Raw genomic sequence first — 15,945 nt, 5'->3', positions numbered from 1 at the left:
TTTTTAATATTAATACAAAACTCTTAGGCACACAGCTGTCCCTACAGTGTTTTAATATATTTCTAAGTACAATTCGTGTCTGATTCTGGAAATACAAATACATTTTGAATGGTTAAAAACGAAAAATTAAAAAAATATTCTGAACATCAGCCAGCTGAAAATATATTCATCTAGTAAATTATCTCTCAAAGCTTTTATATATTTAATTATTCTAACTAAACATAGTACCCTTAAAAAACAAGTTCATAAAAATGTAGAAATGAAATTGTGGAATAAGATTACTGGGATATATACACACACAGTCACCGCAGACACAGAGGGAACTGGCAAGCGACGCTCGGCTCCTGAGTTCCTCAACCAAGATAACCATAGGCTAGTTTTTTAATTTTTTTTTCCTTTTTTTTATACACAAGATATTCCATGTAAAGCAGCAACAGCAGTGCAGTTACTGATAGCAACATCTCAAAAGTAATAAAAAACCATACATCCAGACAGTAGTACATTGCACACACACGTGATTCTCATACACCCATCAACAATTGGTCAGAGTATTAAATCAGTGTACAAATTAAATATTTCCAAAAATGTGCAAAAAAGTCAACGTTGATAGAAAAAAACACCTTTGTGTACATACATTACAAACTGTGCCCAGCATTCAACTGAGAGTAAAAACATTTACAGTGAGAAACTGATAGATTAAATAGAGAATTTAATGGCTACATAAAAATGTACATTAGATCAAGAGAAAATTTACAAATTTGTATTCATAGCTTCATGAAAACTAAAAGTCTACGTTCCGATTTACCTAAGTCTCCTCCGCGTATATACAGTGATATTCCTTTATATGACTCCTGTGAGGTCTGAGATGACAGACGCTAGGCTTTGATAAACCGTTAAAGATTTGGGGGTGACACCACCTTTACACTGCTATTAACGAGAAACAAACACTAGGGAACTGGCAAGACGATGCCGGTTCAGAAAAGAAAACACAACTTTTGTTTTTAAACCCACATTAAATAACCATTGGGGAAAAGGATCAGCTATTATTGGGGTAAGCGACGTGAACAACTGAAATATTTCCTGGGAATATCCACTTAAAGTGTCCTTTTCCTTGTATCTCTTGACAGAAGACCCTGCCCTCCAATCCTCATCAGTGGACTCAAAATAAGGACTGAACCCCGAGGTACAAATTTAATGTATTTTTATCCAGTTCCTCTCCCTTGAAAGTAAGTTTATGAAAACCTAAGACCTAACCAAAGCGAGACTACTCGCATTGTTTCTTTGAAGGATGAGAAATTTTACTTTCTCCATCCATCCTACCCCTCAAGTACAAGTACAGATATCTATTGCTAGAAAAGCCAGGCAGCTGCTGTGCGTGGTGCAGACGGGGCCGTGCCCCCTACACGGGGCAGGGGGTCCCACAGAACCGCCCCAGCTGCTGCACCCCGCTGCATGGCACAGGGCCGGGTGCTAAAGCTGCACCGCATCAGTTCCAGCCCTAATGGGGAGCTCTCGGTGGCCGCCACCTAACCAGCATTTAGGTTATGCCAATTAGAAAAATAAACTGAGGGGTTGGAAATGAAAAGAGTTCCTTTGTATTCTGATAGAGTACCGATTTAGCAACCAGGCTGGTAGCAGTTCTGCCCCCTGTGGTGTGGGTTTGTGGCTCCTCCTGAAGGCAGCGTACACCCAGGTAGCTGTGGGTGACATCTGGCTCTGGTGTAAAGCAGACTCCTTCCCAGCAGCTTTGAAAAGTTCTTACTATGGTGCACAGAGCAATTCAGGTCACAAATCTACTTATCTTGATGGCATTCCTCAAATGTCCCAAAGCTCAAGCCTGGCTACAAAAAGTCACCAGGTTTAGTCACCAAGCTTATGCCTTATTTTTAGAAAAACAAAAATAAGATTAAGTTAAAAAGAGTTATTAAAAAAAAAAAAAAAAAAAAACACTTTTCCTTTTAATGCTGTCATGAATTTTGTGCATCGAAACGGCAAATATAAACACCCAAATGTTTTAAACATGGGAGGTGTCTATTTACTAGTACCTGCTTTATTCAGTTAGCAATAAGCTTACTGGTGGATATATAAGTATGCGTATCTATAAGTAACAGTACTAATCCATGAAACATCTCTTTTGGCTATATGTATATGGGAATAGAAAAGCTTTGGTAATTTTATGTGGTTTTACACTGCAGGCTTGTCATTAACACAAGACAGCAAGTTACCAGCAAGAAATGATACCAGCAGTAATACTTTCGCTTTTCCAGAAACACCATACAGACTTACATTCAAGCACACAAATTCTGCTTTTCTATATGCGTGACAGATTTTCAAGATTAAAAAGAAATTAACTATAAATAACTGTAGATCTGACCAATTTGCTCAAGTCTCTGAAGCTGCAGTTACAGTTTGCTCTATGTCATTGAAAGAATGGCTTGCTATACTGCGCTGTACCTACAGGTGCTGCAAGAAGGCTTTCAGTCAAGACAACGGCAGGATTAGGATTTTCCAAAAAAGAAAACAGGAAAGAATTTAATGGAAACAATATCAGCTTCACTGAGAAGTCTGTTGATTTGCTTAGACAATATTCCTGTGTACTGAAAGTAAACAACTTTTATTACAGTACCGCGTTTACTAATGTACCAACTAGAATTTCACATCTGCTAAGTACTCTACAGGAAACCCAGAGTCTCGTACCCAGAGCTAGGAAGCTAAATCTCAGCTGTAATTGTGATTCTGTGAATGGAAACACGTCTTTTCTGTGGTATGCATAACAGCATACAGTCTCCAAAATGCAAATATGAAACCTGTGCAAGCATAGGAAGCACTCAGGAAGTGCTCCAAAAATCACTTTTTCAAATTCTCAACGTAAAAAGACTGCAGCAGATTATAACTAAAGTACACTTTTTAATGCAGTTATGTGAATTCTGGTTTGGGCACTTCAAAATACACTCTAATCCCAGTTTGGTGACACGGAGTTGTATGACAGCCATAGCATTTCAATATGCTGCTCAAGAGGAACAAAATTAAGGCATACAGATAAAAAGGCACTACCTAAGGGGAAAAAAAAAAAAAAAAAAAAAAAAAAACACAAATGAATAACTTTTCATTTTGTTATAAAGGACTGTTAGGCTGCAATTGGAATTGCAAATTCGGTTAAAAATTTTAGACTAAATTTAAACTGTCAAGAAGTCAAAGTAAGTTGAATGAAGTTAATAGATCCATACTTTCAGTTCTTGCATGGATATTTCTATCACCTAAATTAAAAATAAAACTTGCTCTAACATAATTGTTAGTTTAACAGGACAGAGTCCCACCATTAAAAGCACATTACAGAAACAGCTTAACTTTTGTTACTTAATATGTAAAACAGACGACATAAAATTAATTAGTAGATAAATAAATCCTTTGTAAATTCACAATCACGGTGAACCTTGATTCTTACTTTTGGGGAGCATAGCTCCATCGTGGCATTTACAGAAAAACAAATCATATCCTTGCAACAGTGCTATTTGCATGAGCATTTTCTGGTAATTGGACTCAACAATGAAGAACAACTGATGATTCTAAAATGCTGGTGTCTTTGCTAATAAGATACCGTAAATAGTGAGCTGAGAAGGGGCCTCATCTCAGCAAACCTCCTCCAGTGGAGTTTCAAGCATGCAATTCCATGCACCCTCTGGAATTTTAGAGCAAGGGTTTGTCCATTATCATGCCAGTGGTCAACAAAGTGTTGTACAGGCACTGTACACAGAGGCATTACATTATTTAATACAAATTGCTTTACCCAACACAACAACACTGAAGTGCATCATGCAAGGGGATAAGTATCAACTAACCTTCTGGTAAAAGGTCTGATTTAGCTTCATCATTACTTCTAGCTCAAAGCATTTATAGTGATAATCATCTATATTTACTGTAAGTTGCTTAGTTCAGTGGACAAATTCTCCACACAGTAAAAAAAACAAAACAAAACAAACACAGCTAAGGCCTAATCCTGGTCAAGTTAATAACATTTTACTAGCATTGCTGGAGCTGACAAAAAGTTGTCTGTATTTAAGAAGTGCTGTCTTTACTTCAGCGGCTTTCTGATATGTGCTCTTCAAGTTCTTTTTTTTGGTTCCAAAATGCTTACCCTTGTCATGACTGAATGCCGTTTTTAGAAAAGGCACAAAAGCAGCAAACTCAATTATTCAGTAATTAAATTCACAATGAGAAAGTGGTATTGCAATATACATCAGCCAGCACTGTCTCACAAAAAGGACACAGTATTAGAAAACTAGATTCTGAAAATTTTCAAGCTTCAGAGAGTGCAGTTTCTTTTTAGAATAGTATCTTTAAATGTTATGAATGCTACAGATAAACCTGGTTACATTTTCCCTTTAATGTCCTTTTTTGGTAATACAAAATTTCCTTTTCAGGTATCACTGTCCACTACTGATTTTTATATACATTTTCACCTTGGTTTTGGTACCTTCTTAATCTGCTTGAAATCAATCATTTCGGTTATATGATCTTTAAATTAGCTACATAAACTATTAGGCTCTACATTAACCCTCCCACCCCTGCTGTCACTACATTTTGCTTATAAAGCAAAGGTCCTTTACAGCAGAGCACACGCACATTCTCCTTATCTCCTTAAAGTCTGCTTTCATAGCTTTTATCTAGTGACAGAGAGCCCCCCCACCCCCCAACCCTCCCAAAAAGTCAGTACAAGCAGACTTTCCTTTCAGCCTTTTAAGTTTTCCCTGGTCAGGATTGTCCCCTCCCATGCTCAGGAAACCTTGCACAGATGTGCACCCTGACTGAGAAAATTATAAACAGGGTACAATGCTCACAAACTGGAGGCCACCACTCTCAGTGTCAGGAGAGGTGGCACAAAATTCATTCTTACTCCACTACAGGTAAAGTGATTAGGATAGATCCATACTCCTGATTATGCCCTTGTAAAAAAAATTTGGAAGTTAACAGGATAAATTCAGAAATCTCATGAGTTAATTAGCATGAGAATAGGTAAATTTATTACTCTGTCTCCATGTATTTCATAATTCTGGTAGTCCTCTAAAGATACAAAACAGAGTGGAGCCTGGGGACAATAATGTAGAGTCTTGTCAGAGTAGACAAGGTTCACAGCATCTGCCTGCTCTGTTTTTATAAAACAAAAGCAAGCAATGAATCATCCAAACAGTATACATTAATTCAGTTCTGTAGTCCAATAATTTATTTCCAAATTCCTTTTTTAAATTATTTATGTTGTATTCTACAAAAATACGAGAGCTTGACTTCTCTAGTGTGAAATTTGGTTGTTAACTGTACCTGATCAGTACCTGAACTTCTCTATTGAGAAGGACTATTTCAGAGTTTTGCCTTTGTTCTTTTATTATTCTCTTTGAGAAAGAGGATTAATATCCATTTTATGAGAGTTGGAAATCTGAAAAAACACCGATCAACTGGATTATTGGGCTGCAGTAATCCCGCTCATGTTATTCAGTTGCTGGCGCTCTGCGCTTTTGGCCTATCCTTCATACAATCTCTTGTGCTGTGCCTCCTTGTTCATTGTTGCCTCATGAGAAGTATAACTGGAGTCTTATCTTTCTCAGTGACTTACTCCTAGTGTTCAAAGAAGTTTAATTTTATTTTAGGAATTGTCAATACATCCTAGATGACTGAACTGTGTTACTAAAGCAATGCTTATAGTGCATAATGGGAAGAACTTTATATTATTCAGGCACTTGATGTTGACATACATTCCATCCTAGCGCCCCTCGACAGCTTTGAAGATATTATTTCCTATAGGTCATTTTGAATCATGTAACACACATACTGCAGAAGGATTTGTCACTCCTCTCTCCCCCAAACGTTCATGGGATTGTGGAGGAGAACTCTCTCAACACCACTTATTTCTTATCTAAGATAATTGTCTCCCTCCAAGCTTATGCAACAGAGGATTCTCTTTGGCAGATACAGCAGGAGACATTCTCCCAATTATTTACATCCAACAGCTACCTCTTTTCTATTGCAGAAATTTTCCCCTTACAGCATGCTAAGTTCCTAGGAGTCTGGGTCCATAATCTGTTTACCTGTAATTCTTTTCCTATAAAGACAGGATAGTTCTACACCAACATCTCTAGTACATCAGTATTGAATTCTTTTTTATTATTTTCTTTTGGTCACATAGAAGTACCAGTTAGACATGCTTTTGTACAAAGAGTTCCAAGTTCTTCCAGCCTTATAATTAACTCTCAGAACCACATGATCCAGCTTAAATTACAAAATGCTAGAACTGATTAAAACGTTAAAATATAAGAACTTCGAACTCTCTGTTGCAAGTACCTATAATATAAAGAACAATCACAGAGAAGTAACCTTTTTGTCCTCTAGCTGCATGTCTATTTTTCCCTGCACCCTGAGTCTGTCAGCAGTGTCAGAAAAAGTCACACAGTTCCTGACTATCCAAATCATTTCTTTTTTTTTTCCCCCTTTAAATAAGGAACAAATATGTACTAAAGTGCTTTATCTACACGAACCACATCAGTACATTATAGAAACAAGAAGTTCTAGTCCTGGTGGGAGCAGGGAAGGGAAGATTCTCATTTTAGATACAAAATTCAGATTGTTTACAATCTAAGTGAAACAAAGATTCAAGAGAACGCGTTCTCTCTCTTGTCTTTTTTTCTCCTTTTTTTTTTGTAAAAGATAAAAAATAAAAGTGCAGTCAAATAGAAAATAAATGCAGTAGACGCAAGCTGACTTGAGGCAGGCTGTTAGTGATAGTGTGCAAACGTGTGTCTTAGCAGTTCATCTGCAAATGGTCGCAACTTGGCCTCGATAAAAATCCTTTTCAAGAAATCCCGAGCATGGTCTGAGACATGAGGTGGTAACTGGGGATTGGTTGGCTGAGTGGCAATCTTAAAGATGGCAGCCATAGCTTCAAATTCTGCCCACGGGGGCTTCTCAGTGAGCATTTCTACCACTGTACAACCTACGCTCCTGAAACAGAGGCAAAATGAGACAGCAGGTTACAACAGAATCGTGCTCTCTGGGAATGCAAGAAACATCAGGTCGCTACTAAACACCATGGGCCCAGAGCTGCTACCTCATAGAAGAGATACCCAGGTATTTCTCTGGACAACACTGCCTGGGCTGCGACCAGACACCAGAACCCTGCAGGTTCACGTCTCGGCGCTCAGCAGGCTGACAGAGGCCAAGAGCACCACGCAAGCCCGGTGCTCCAGCTCTTCAGACACCTGCAGGATTTGAATGCACTTGAAAGCTTTCTTGCTCATTAGGTCCTTAATGGAAATAAAAAGCAACAGGAATGCTTGAAAGGCAGAGTACACTGTGTATTTTGTTAGCTCGTTAGAAACGCACTTGTCCCCAGTTAGTGGGATAAAAACCTAACATGGAAGAAAAAAAAGTTTAAAACCACCCTTCAGTAGCATCTTCCTCTTTTAGTTAAAGATACTAAAATGGATTGTGAAACAAAATTTTAAGTTCTTAAACTATCTTTGTACACAAAGCTGATGTTTAAATGATTTATGAAGGCAGAAGGGCATGCAAATGTCCAGGAAAAGTCTGTTCCATAAGCCCTGCAATAGCAGCCTCTTCCAGTAACACATGAACGATACTGCCAAATGGAGAGGTTGGACAAATTTCTCAATTTCCAAGAAGTTACTTGGTTAGACAGAGGCTCATTTCTTTACACAATAACAATTTACTGAATGACAGAAGTCTCACTTCAGTATTTCTTCTTAGTTTTAACCATAATTTTCCCCATCAAAAAACAAGCATTGACCTTGGTACAAATACTTCAGCAATGAACAGGTCAAATGCCAATTGTTCTATCATTCTAGTAGAGCAGAATAATTACGAAGTGATCTGAAGCAGGCTAAGTGAATTTTCCTGACACTGAAAATATTGCTGTTGGTTGGACAGAAATTGGTTTCTTTTAAAACAAAATGTTACTGCCTCTGCACACCTACTGCTGCCTACCCAGTCCGCTGTGTTCAGAGCACACACAGTGTAAGGAGTGTAATGGCCAAAAGGATCTGTCCATTGGGCCTGCGCTAAGTTACCCTATGCGATGCGTTACACTCTCTCATGTTCGTTCTGGAAATCTTTCCCTTTTTAATTCTTAAAAATGTAATACCTTACAAAAACCTCCCCTCTCCCCCCATACCCAATCTCCCATTTAAATCTAGCTAATTCATTCCTATGTGCTCATGTTTTAAGGGAGCATTTTAACGCTTTGCATTGGAGGTATTTCAGTGATAAAATTCAATTAAGCAAAGTATTAATTTACGGGACACTGATTTTACTGATGCTTCAGAGCTTTACATGTTGCTTTCACCCAGTAACTCTGCAGGATTTGCAAGCAGTCTGTTAATCCTAACTTCATGCAAGGTTAGTTCACAGGATTTTCGTATGACCCCTGAATTAACAGGCTCAGGAACTGCCAAACCAACAATTCCCAGATGTCAGCGTTACGTGCTCCAAACACGACTGCCAGTGCTCACACTTGTCCCCTTCTTCAGCTTAAACCCCAGAATAAAACACTCCAACTCTGGATGATAAAGAGCCCCTTCTGAAATCATGCACTTTGGTAAAGAAGTTTTGTAACATACCAGATGTCTGCTTTTCTGCCGTACCCTTCTCCACTGATAACTTCTGGACTCATCCAGTACGGAGTTCCTGTGACAGACTTCATTCCTGTACCAGACAGACAGATAGTCTGGAGTCGTTTGCTGGCACCAAAGTCACCCAGCTTCACATTGCCTGCCGAATCTCGCAGAATATTTGCTCCTGGAAGGAAAAAAACACTTTGGTGTTGTTTTGTTTTCCTTCTCCAGGAAACTTCAGTCACTCTGTAAAGCCTTCTTGAGAAAATGAAATGGGAAATTTTCACACTGCTACAAATGTCTTGACACCACATTAAAGTAAAATCTTAAACTATGTCACAGAGTAGCTCAAAACACTTATTTGCATAAGCATGCAAAAAATGTCATTGACATTCAAATATTTTTTGGAAAATACTATTGATACAATGCAACAGAAAAATCGTAAGTGTTTTAGGGAAGACAACGGTGTTGTTCCACACGCATATTTTGCACTTCACCATCTTCCCACATATTCATAATGTGCTTTTGCAGCGCTTATAAGTTACCTATCTCTATCTGAAAAAGTAAAGATATCAGTTTCCTGGCAGGAACGTGGAAGAAGTTTGAGTCATTTGGGTCAGGCAAGTCACCTCTGCCAGTCATTTCTTGTAACAGTGAAGTGCTGGGTAATTTCTGTGTAATTAATAGAAACAAAACTCTGTAAAAATAAATATTTTCAAATCATGTTGCTTTCCTCTGCATACTCCATCTATTTGTAGTTACACGATCTTTTGATATATTCAAATTACTTACACTAAAATAAAATCAGAACAAAATTTATTATGAATGCTTTGCAGATGGAGACTAGGGAAACATTTTCAGAGATCTGCTAGAACAGACTCATTTTACAACAGTGACAAGAATAACACTGGAAAGCAATCACACTGATAACAAGTCAGTATTTTGGCATCTCAAATTTAATTAAATTTTAGTGAAAAGGCAAGAACATAGTTCATAGTGAAGAGCACTGAGCTGTACACAGAACTATCCTCCTTCTTACCTTTAATATCTCGATGGACAATCATATTACTGTGCAAATAGTGAACTCCTTCCAAAATTTGTCGTGTATATTTACGAGTCACATTCTCTGTGAGTGCTCCGTATGATTTCAATTGGTCTTTGATGGAACCCTATGGCAAAGAAGTACGAAACACTGTAACATTTGTAGGATCACAAGTGGCCCAATACTACTGCTGTTAAACTTCAATGAAGATTATGCCTGAAATGCAGACGTTTCAGGACTTTCTAGATCATCTTAAAGCACAGTTTTGTCTCCACTGAGAAAATACTTTTACTCAGATGAGGCTGAAGAGAGAAGTCATGTATTGAAATATTAAGCTATTAACTTTACGACTATCAAGTAGCCGAATAGTGCCAGCATGTTGTACAGAAAAAGAGAACAGCACTATTTGCAGTCAAACACTACTCCCAGTTCTTTTGATGGTTAAATGATGATACTCAAGTCGGATGAAACAGATGGTGTTTATACGGGCTAGTTTCTACTTGGGGAAAAAAAAAGTTGTCAAGAAAAACATCACAAACTGGAAGACAGTGCTTAAAGTGTTGGTTTAAAATAACGTTAAATTAAAACCTCATGGTTTTGAAGCTATCTTTGTATAACCTGGCTCTGTTAATCACAGATTACTTCTGTGGTACTGCCTTTCAAATCTCAGAAGAACTGAAGAATCCCCCCAAAACAAAGCCCAGAACTCACCTGAAAAAAAAAACACTTTTCTTCTGTGGAGTCTTACAGTGAAGTACAATGCTGTTACTATTCAGAAATGTAGATCCTATATTTTTATAAGAGCACATTTTATTTAGCTCTCTGTCTCCACTTGGTGAGAAAATTAGTATCTACAGTTTTCTAACCTGAATGTATTATTTATTTATTTATTTTTACCAAACCAGTGAAAGTAGAACAGTTCAGCATGTTCATGCATTCAAGTGCTATGCAAAACAAAACAAAACAAAAAACCACAAGAACCAAGGTTTTCCATCTGCACCTATTCCCACACCTATCTTAGCTACCTTTCCTTTTTTAAGAATAACTGAGAATAGTTGAGATGATGACTACTCAAACAGCACAAAGTGAAGCACAGTAAAAAGAAATATTAACATTCAAGGAAATCCAAGAGTTTAAGAATAATGCTGTTTTCTCAAAGACAGTGCTAGGCACTTCTCATACCAAAATCAAATGCATGGTACAAACCACAGCAATTCTGAAAACACAGAGAAGACAGAGTGAGACTGTTGGAAGCATCTTTTGGTACCCATCTTTGGCTATTGTTTTAACTTGAACGCATCTTTACTATCTATGTGCACTTCTGCAAAAGCCATGCTTATTACATCATGTAGAAACGATGGTTGAACTGGACTGGTTCTCTTGCTTACCCCAGGCATATATTCCATGAATATAGAGAGTGTCCTTTCTGGTGGGTCTCTCAAGAAGCCGTAATACTGAACAATTCTTTCATGCAGCAGATTTTTCAGCAGCTGAATCTCACATTCAAGTGCATTTACTTCCTACAAGGAAAAAAGCAAACAAGATTTACCATGGTCGTTCAGCAATATTAAAATAATGTTCTGGATTTTGGATTTCATTTTTCTTAAGCAGAATAGTATGTACTGCTGTTCTGAAAGGATATGTAAACTAAGTAACAAAACACTCTTGGAGGTTATGTAAAGTTTACAAATTTTGTAATCAGAAAATAACACCATTAGTTTGAGCAAAATGAAGAAAAAAAGATGTCTTCTATAAATTGCTTGCCCTTCTCATTGTATTTCTTTGAAGTTATACCTGTTCCAGAGCACAGATATTAAGATGTGTATTAACTCACCAATCCTTATGTAACATATCACAAAACTCCCATTTAATTAATTTATTTTTTAAGTTCAGTCTTTCTACTTGAACAATTAGCCTTATTTCTCAACTTTTCCGGAATGTCAACTGACAGACCATACTTTAAAAATGCCTCTGAGGACTGCTTGATATTGTAGTCATGAATAACAATATGCAAATACATTAACACATATGGTGCTTTCTCCAGAACTAACCTAACTACCAAAAATTTTGTCAACAGAAGATATTTTGAAATATTTTTGAAATACTTTTTGAAAGACTCTACAGTAAGATGCTAAAAACTCTACTAACCCACTTTATTCTATTCTGGATTTCACCCGGAAGCCTTTCATTAAAACTGACTTATCCATCACAGACTATTGCTGATATCCTCATACTTCTGAATTTAGAAGGAAAACATTTTTGACATTGAAAGGTACACATTACAAAATAATATGACAAGTGAGGTCACAAAACTGTTGCCACTGGAGTGACTACAATATTTTATCTGTAACACTTCTGAAGCTCAGTCAGTTGTGCTGTGTATTTCTAGAGTAGTTGGTGTTGCTACTTGATTAAAAACGTAACACCACAAATGATTCTTGGCTCTTCTCCTTGATCTTACATCACAAATAGCAGCAAGCATCACTGGTAGCCACTCAATTCTGCAGCAATGCTTACACCCTCTGCTCACCGGCCTTGCTCACCATGGTATAAAACACAGTCTTAATGCAGGAAAAATTGCAATAATTTTTCCGTCCTGCGAAAAGCAGCAAACATGACTTGGAAAAAAAGAAATGGAAGACTGGTGTTATTTTAAAATAGTTACTCTTCTTAAGTGCCCAATACTTTTAGGAGGACAAGTTCAATTTTAGAGAGAATAAACTGCCAATGAAAGATTAGCTCTTCAGAGAGAAACACAGTCAATAGCAGTAGACAATCGCGATGTGCGAAGCTTAGCAGACCCACCCCCAACTCAAGCCAAAGATTTAATAGTTTAAATTAAAAACTGGAAAGATTTTTAAAAAGAAAGAAAAATCTCATATCATCGTCAGAGCCAAACAAAAAAATCCCTTAGAATTTATTTCAGGAACACTTAAATTAGTGCAGGATTTCTGTTTGTATGTGGAATGTGTTTTAATTCCTATACTAGTACAAATATACATGTACAGTGCTCTGAAGTAGGTAATTATTTATAATGAATTGTTTAATTTTAGAGATCAAGACTGCACCAAATTAAATTGTGTGTTCACTGCATGAGGATATATATGTCTGAAAATTTTCAAGTGTGATGTAACATTAAAATTGGGTAGCCAAATTCTTTGATGTATTAACAAAACAGGATTCCTAACAAAGACATGAAAACATATCTTGTTTTAAAACATCTCATTCAAGGAATGGACCAGTTCAGCACAGAACACAGCACTTGAGTAGAAGCAAACTCTTTTCTGTATCACTTACCTTGCTGGTTTCTGGACTATCTGGATCAAACTGGACTTGCTTAACAGCCAGTTCTCTTCCGGTATCAGCATCGTAACACAGATACACTCTGCCAAATGCACCTTGACCCAGCAGTTTTCCAAGTCTCCAGTTTGTTGGAGCTCGTGGTGCTGAAAAAAGTAAGTATAGAATAAGTATAGTTCTGGTTTTCAAGTGGGTTTCTTATTCAGCTGATTGAAAAAAAAAAAAAAAAAACAACAAACCACCAACAACAAAAAACACAACTCAAATACATAGTCTTTAAAGAAAGTTTTCAGTATTTTTCAACAAGTGTGTCCTGAACTTCCCCATATAAGTTACAAAGACAATAAAGCTCTCTCTGAGATGGAAAATGAGGTACTCTAAATTTATTCAAAAAGTAATGTCTTCTAGAAATACATACTTAAAGCAGTTAGTAACATGAAATCTGAAAAACAGACAAAGCATATTATACAAACTTAGTAACTTTTTTTTTAATTGAGGCATAATTAAAAGCCATCAGCTACTGAAGTCATCACAAAGTGTATTTGTTCCACCACAAATATAAAACAGTACCAATTAAGACCAACGATGTATCAGAAAAGTTGACCAATATCAGCAAAAATAAATAGTAATTGTCATCTATGTGACCCTTCTCAGGTCCTCAAAAATCTAACGCATCAAAAATAGGTTTACAGTGATTTGTTATCACAGCTGTACGTTCCATGAGAAAAATCTACGTGAAGGTTGGCACAGTAAGCAATGAAAAATACTGCAGAGCCTACAGACTTCATTTTTTCCTATTAGAGTGAAAAACATTACTTATCACATTTATTTTGATGACATGCTTAGTTTTGACATGGTATATTTGAAAGATAAGAGTTTATAGTAGAGTTCACAAAATTCCTTAACTTACAGCGACTTGGTGGGCTGATGTCCATCACCGACAAGGTAGGATTGTCTATGTCACTTCCCCTTCTCCTCATTCTGTTATCTTCATATTCTGGCGTAAAGACGCTGCTTCCGCTACTGGTGCTCAGCGAGTGATCGGTGGGACTGAAACTAACCGGTGATCGGAAGCTGTTCCCCTGAGTCCTTCTGGCTCTTGGAAAAGTTTTACGACCTTCAGTGTTAAACAGGAGAAAAAAAATTATGCTACACTGCAAAAACATACTCCTGTGTAATTTACGTATGCAAATACTTCGTGAATTCCACATAACATAGTTCAAGTTTTCTACGCCATATGATATATGCAATGATTATAGAATTCACTGGTCTAACTTTCAGACTAGAAGAAAACAAACATTCATCAAAGGTGTATGTAGGGATTAGGCAGAACAGTTAAAGTGTCTGAAACTGGGAGCAGCTTACAAATAACAGTTTTTAGAACTGTTCTGAAGTTTAACTGGCATGCTTCAGAAACCTGGGGGGCTGTGAGGGCAGGAAGGAAAATGCCCTGCCTCCATTTGTATTGCTCTGTTAAGATGCAAAGAATAAACTTCTAATAAGAAGAAGAGAAAGAGAGAGAGAGACGTTTATGTTCCAATGACGGCCAGGCTAACATATTTACCCTTTTACGAAAACAAGAATCAAAAGTAGAGAAAGATCTACATTTGGAATCAGAGGGAAGACCACAAAATAAACATCCCAAACATCCCATGATTCATAAATAGTAACAGCATTAAAATAAAAAAAGGACACTGATATTCAACAAGGTCAATTACAACCAGATGCTTAATACAATGTCAATATATTTAGGTAACCAACATTTTTAGCTCTGCATGGTTTGATGAAGCTTCTTCCTAGGGAACTCAGATAAATAATGAATCAGACATTCCTTCAACTAAGTCTTATGCTGGAGAGGGAGTTTCCAAGGGACTGAAGGCAGATGAAACATCTTTGAAAAAGCAGACTCAGATTTATACGAGTCAGATCAATTTCAATTCTAAGATAAATATGGGAATAAACTATTAAGCAGTTTTATAAACTACTGAGAAGATAATAAGGTGAGAGAACAGCCCAAATTGATTTTTCACATTTATCTTATCCAATTCACCCATTTCATAAGGACATTCTCATAAGCCAATTAATGAATTGTTGCATAGACTACAATAGTGAAGTGGATGCCCAAGACAGACAGAACAGTTACCAGTTATGTCTCACCCAAAAGAGACTAATTCAAGTGGACACATACAGCAGTTTACCTTCAGTTCACCTCCTTACACTATTTTTAACTGCTGAGATATAATGATGGAACAGAGTACACTGAAATACCACAAGCGACATCAAGAAGGGCTTGAAGTACTTTCAAAGATCAAATTCACAGTGATGTTGGTAAATTGGAGATGGTTCACAAATCAACAAGAAGAAATTCAGTAAGGACGCGAACATATATACTTAAAGAGAAATCAATGTCAAAAAACACAAAGTGAAAAATAATTGGCTGACTAACAGTAACATAAGAAAAGGGCATGGGAATTGTATCAGACCACAGATCAAGCAGTAGTCAGTATGGTGACTCTGAAGGAAAAATAAAGTGCCATTCTGGAATGCATTAACAGGACTGTTGCATACAAAGTCATGGTTACACCCTGTTATACATAAAGCAGCCACAAGAAAAGCCTCAGCTAGAGTACTCTATTCAGTTTTGGCCACCACACGACTATAGAGAAGAGACCAGAAAAAAAATTAAGGGCCTTTCAAAAATGCTTGAGGAAAGGTTTGAAAGAAAAAAGCTAAGAAGAAACAAAACAAAACAGTTGTGTGATATAACTTTATATATGGGAAGTGATAGTTTTTTCCACTGTGTTAAAATGGACTAACTAGTTTCTTGTTTCACGGTCAGGAAAAATGATTTAGGAGACAGAGAAAGGTAAGTGACTAGCAGATTATATAGAGAGAGCTATCTAAAGCAATGGTGTATCTCTTCCCTTAGAATCACTTTAGAGTTTACTTAAGATTCAGTGTGACAGAAATCAGTCAATTTAATCC

General features: G+C 37.0%; 1 protein-coding gene across 2 annotated transcripts in view; it reads right to left on the bottom strand.

Moving 5' to 3' along the window:
• Window positions 1-45: 45 nt before the first annotated feature.
• The window catches only part of MAP3K2 (mitogen-activated protein kinase kinase kinase 2), a 49,890-nt gene continuing 33,990 nt past the window's right edge, over window positions 46-15,945 (bottom strand). For both annotated transcript variants that reach the window (XM_084288739.1, XM_084288740.1), the window contains exons 12-17: window positions 13,871-14,077; window positions 12,958-13,106; window positions 11,049-11,180; window positions 9,658-9,787; window positions 8,625-8,802; window positions 46-6,990 (exon numbers count right to left, since the gene is read on the bottom strand). In XM_084288739.1, coding sequence (XP_084144865.1) covers window positions 6,765-6,990; window positions 8,625-8,802; window positions 9,658-9,787; window positions 11,049-11,180; window positions 12,958-13,106; window positions 13,871-14,077 — 1,022 coding nt within the window. In that variant the 3' untranslated portion in view covers window positions 46-6,764. The remainder of the gene's footprint in view (window positions 6,991-8,624; window positions 8,803-9,657; window positions 9,788-11,048; window positions 11,181-12,957; window positions 13,107-13,870; window positions 14,078-15,945) is intronic.

Source organism: Netta rufina (assembly GCF_964035555.1).
Source record: "Netta rufina genome assembly, chromosome: 6".
Taxonomy (NCBI): domain Eukaryota; kingdom Metazoa; phylum Chordata; class Aves; order Anseriformes; family Anatidae; genus Netta; species Netta rufina.
Note: the sequence above shows the minus strand (reverse complement) of the source record. Positions and strands in the feature narration are given on the sequence as shown.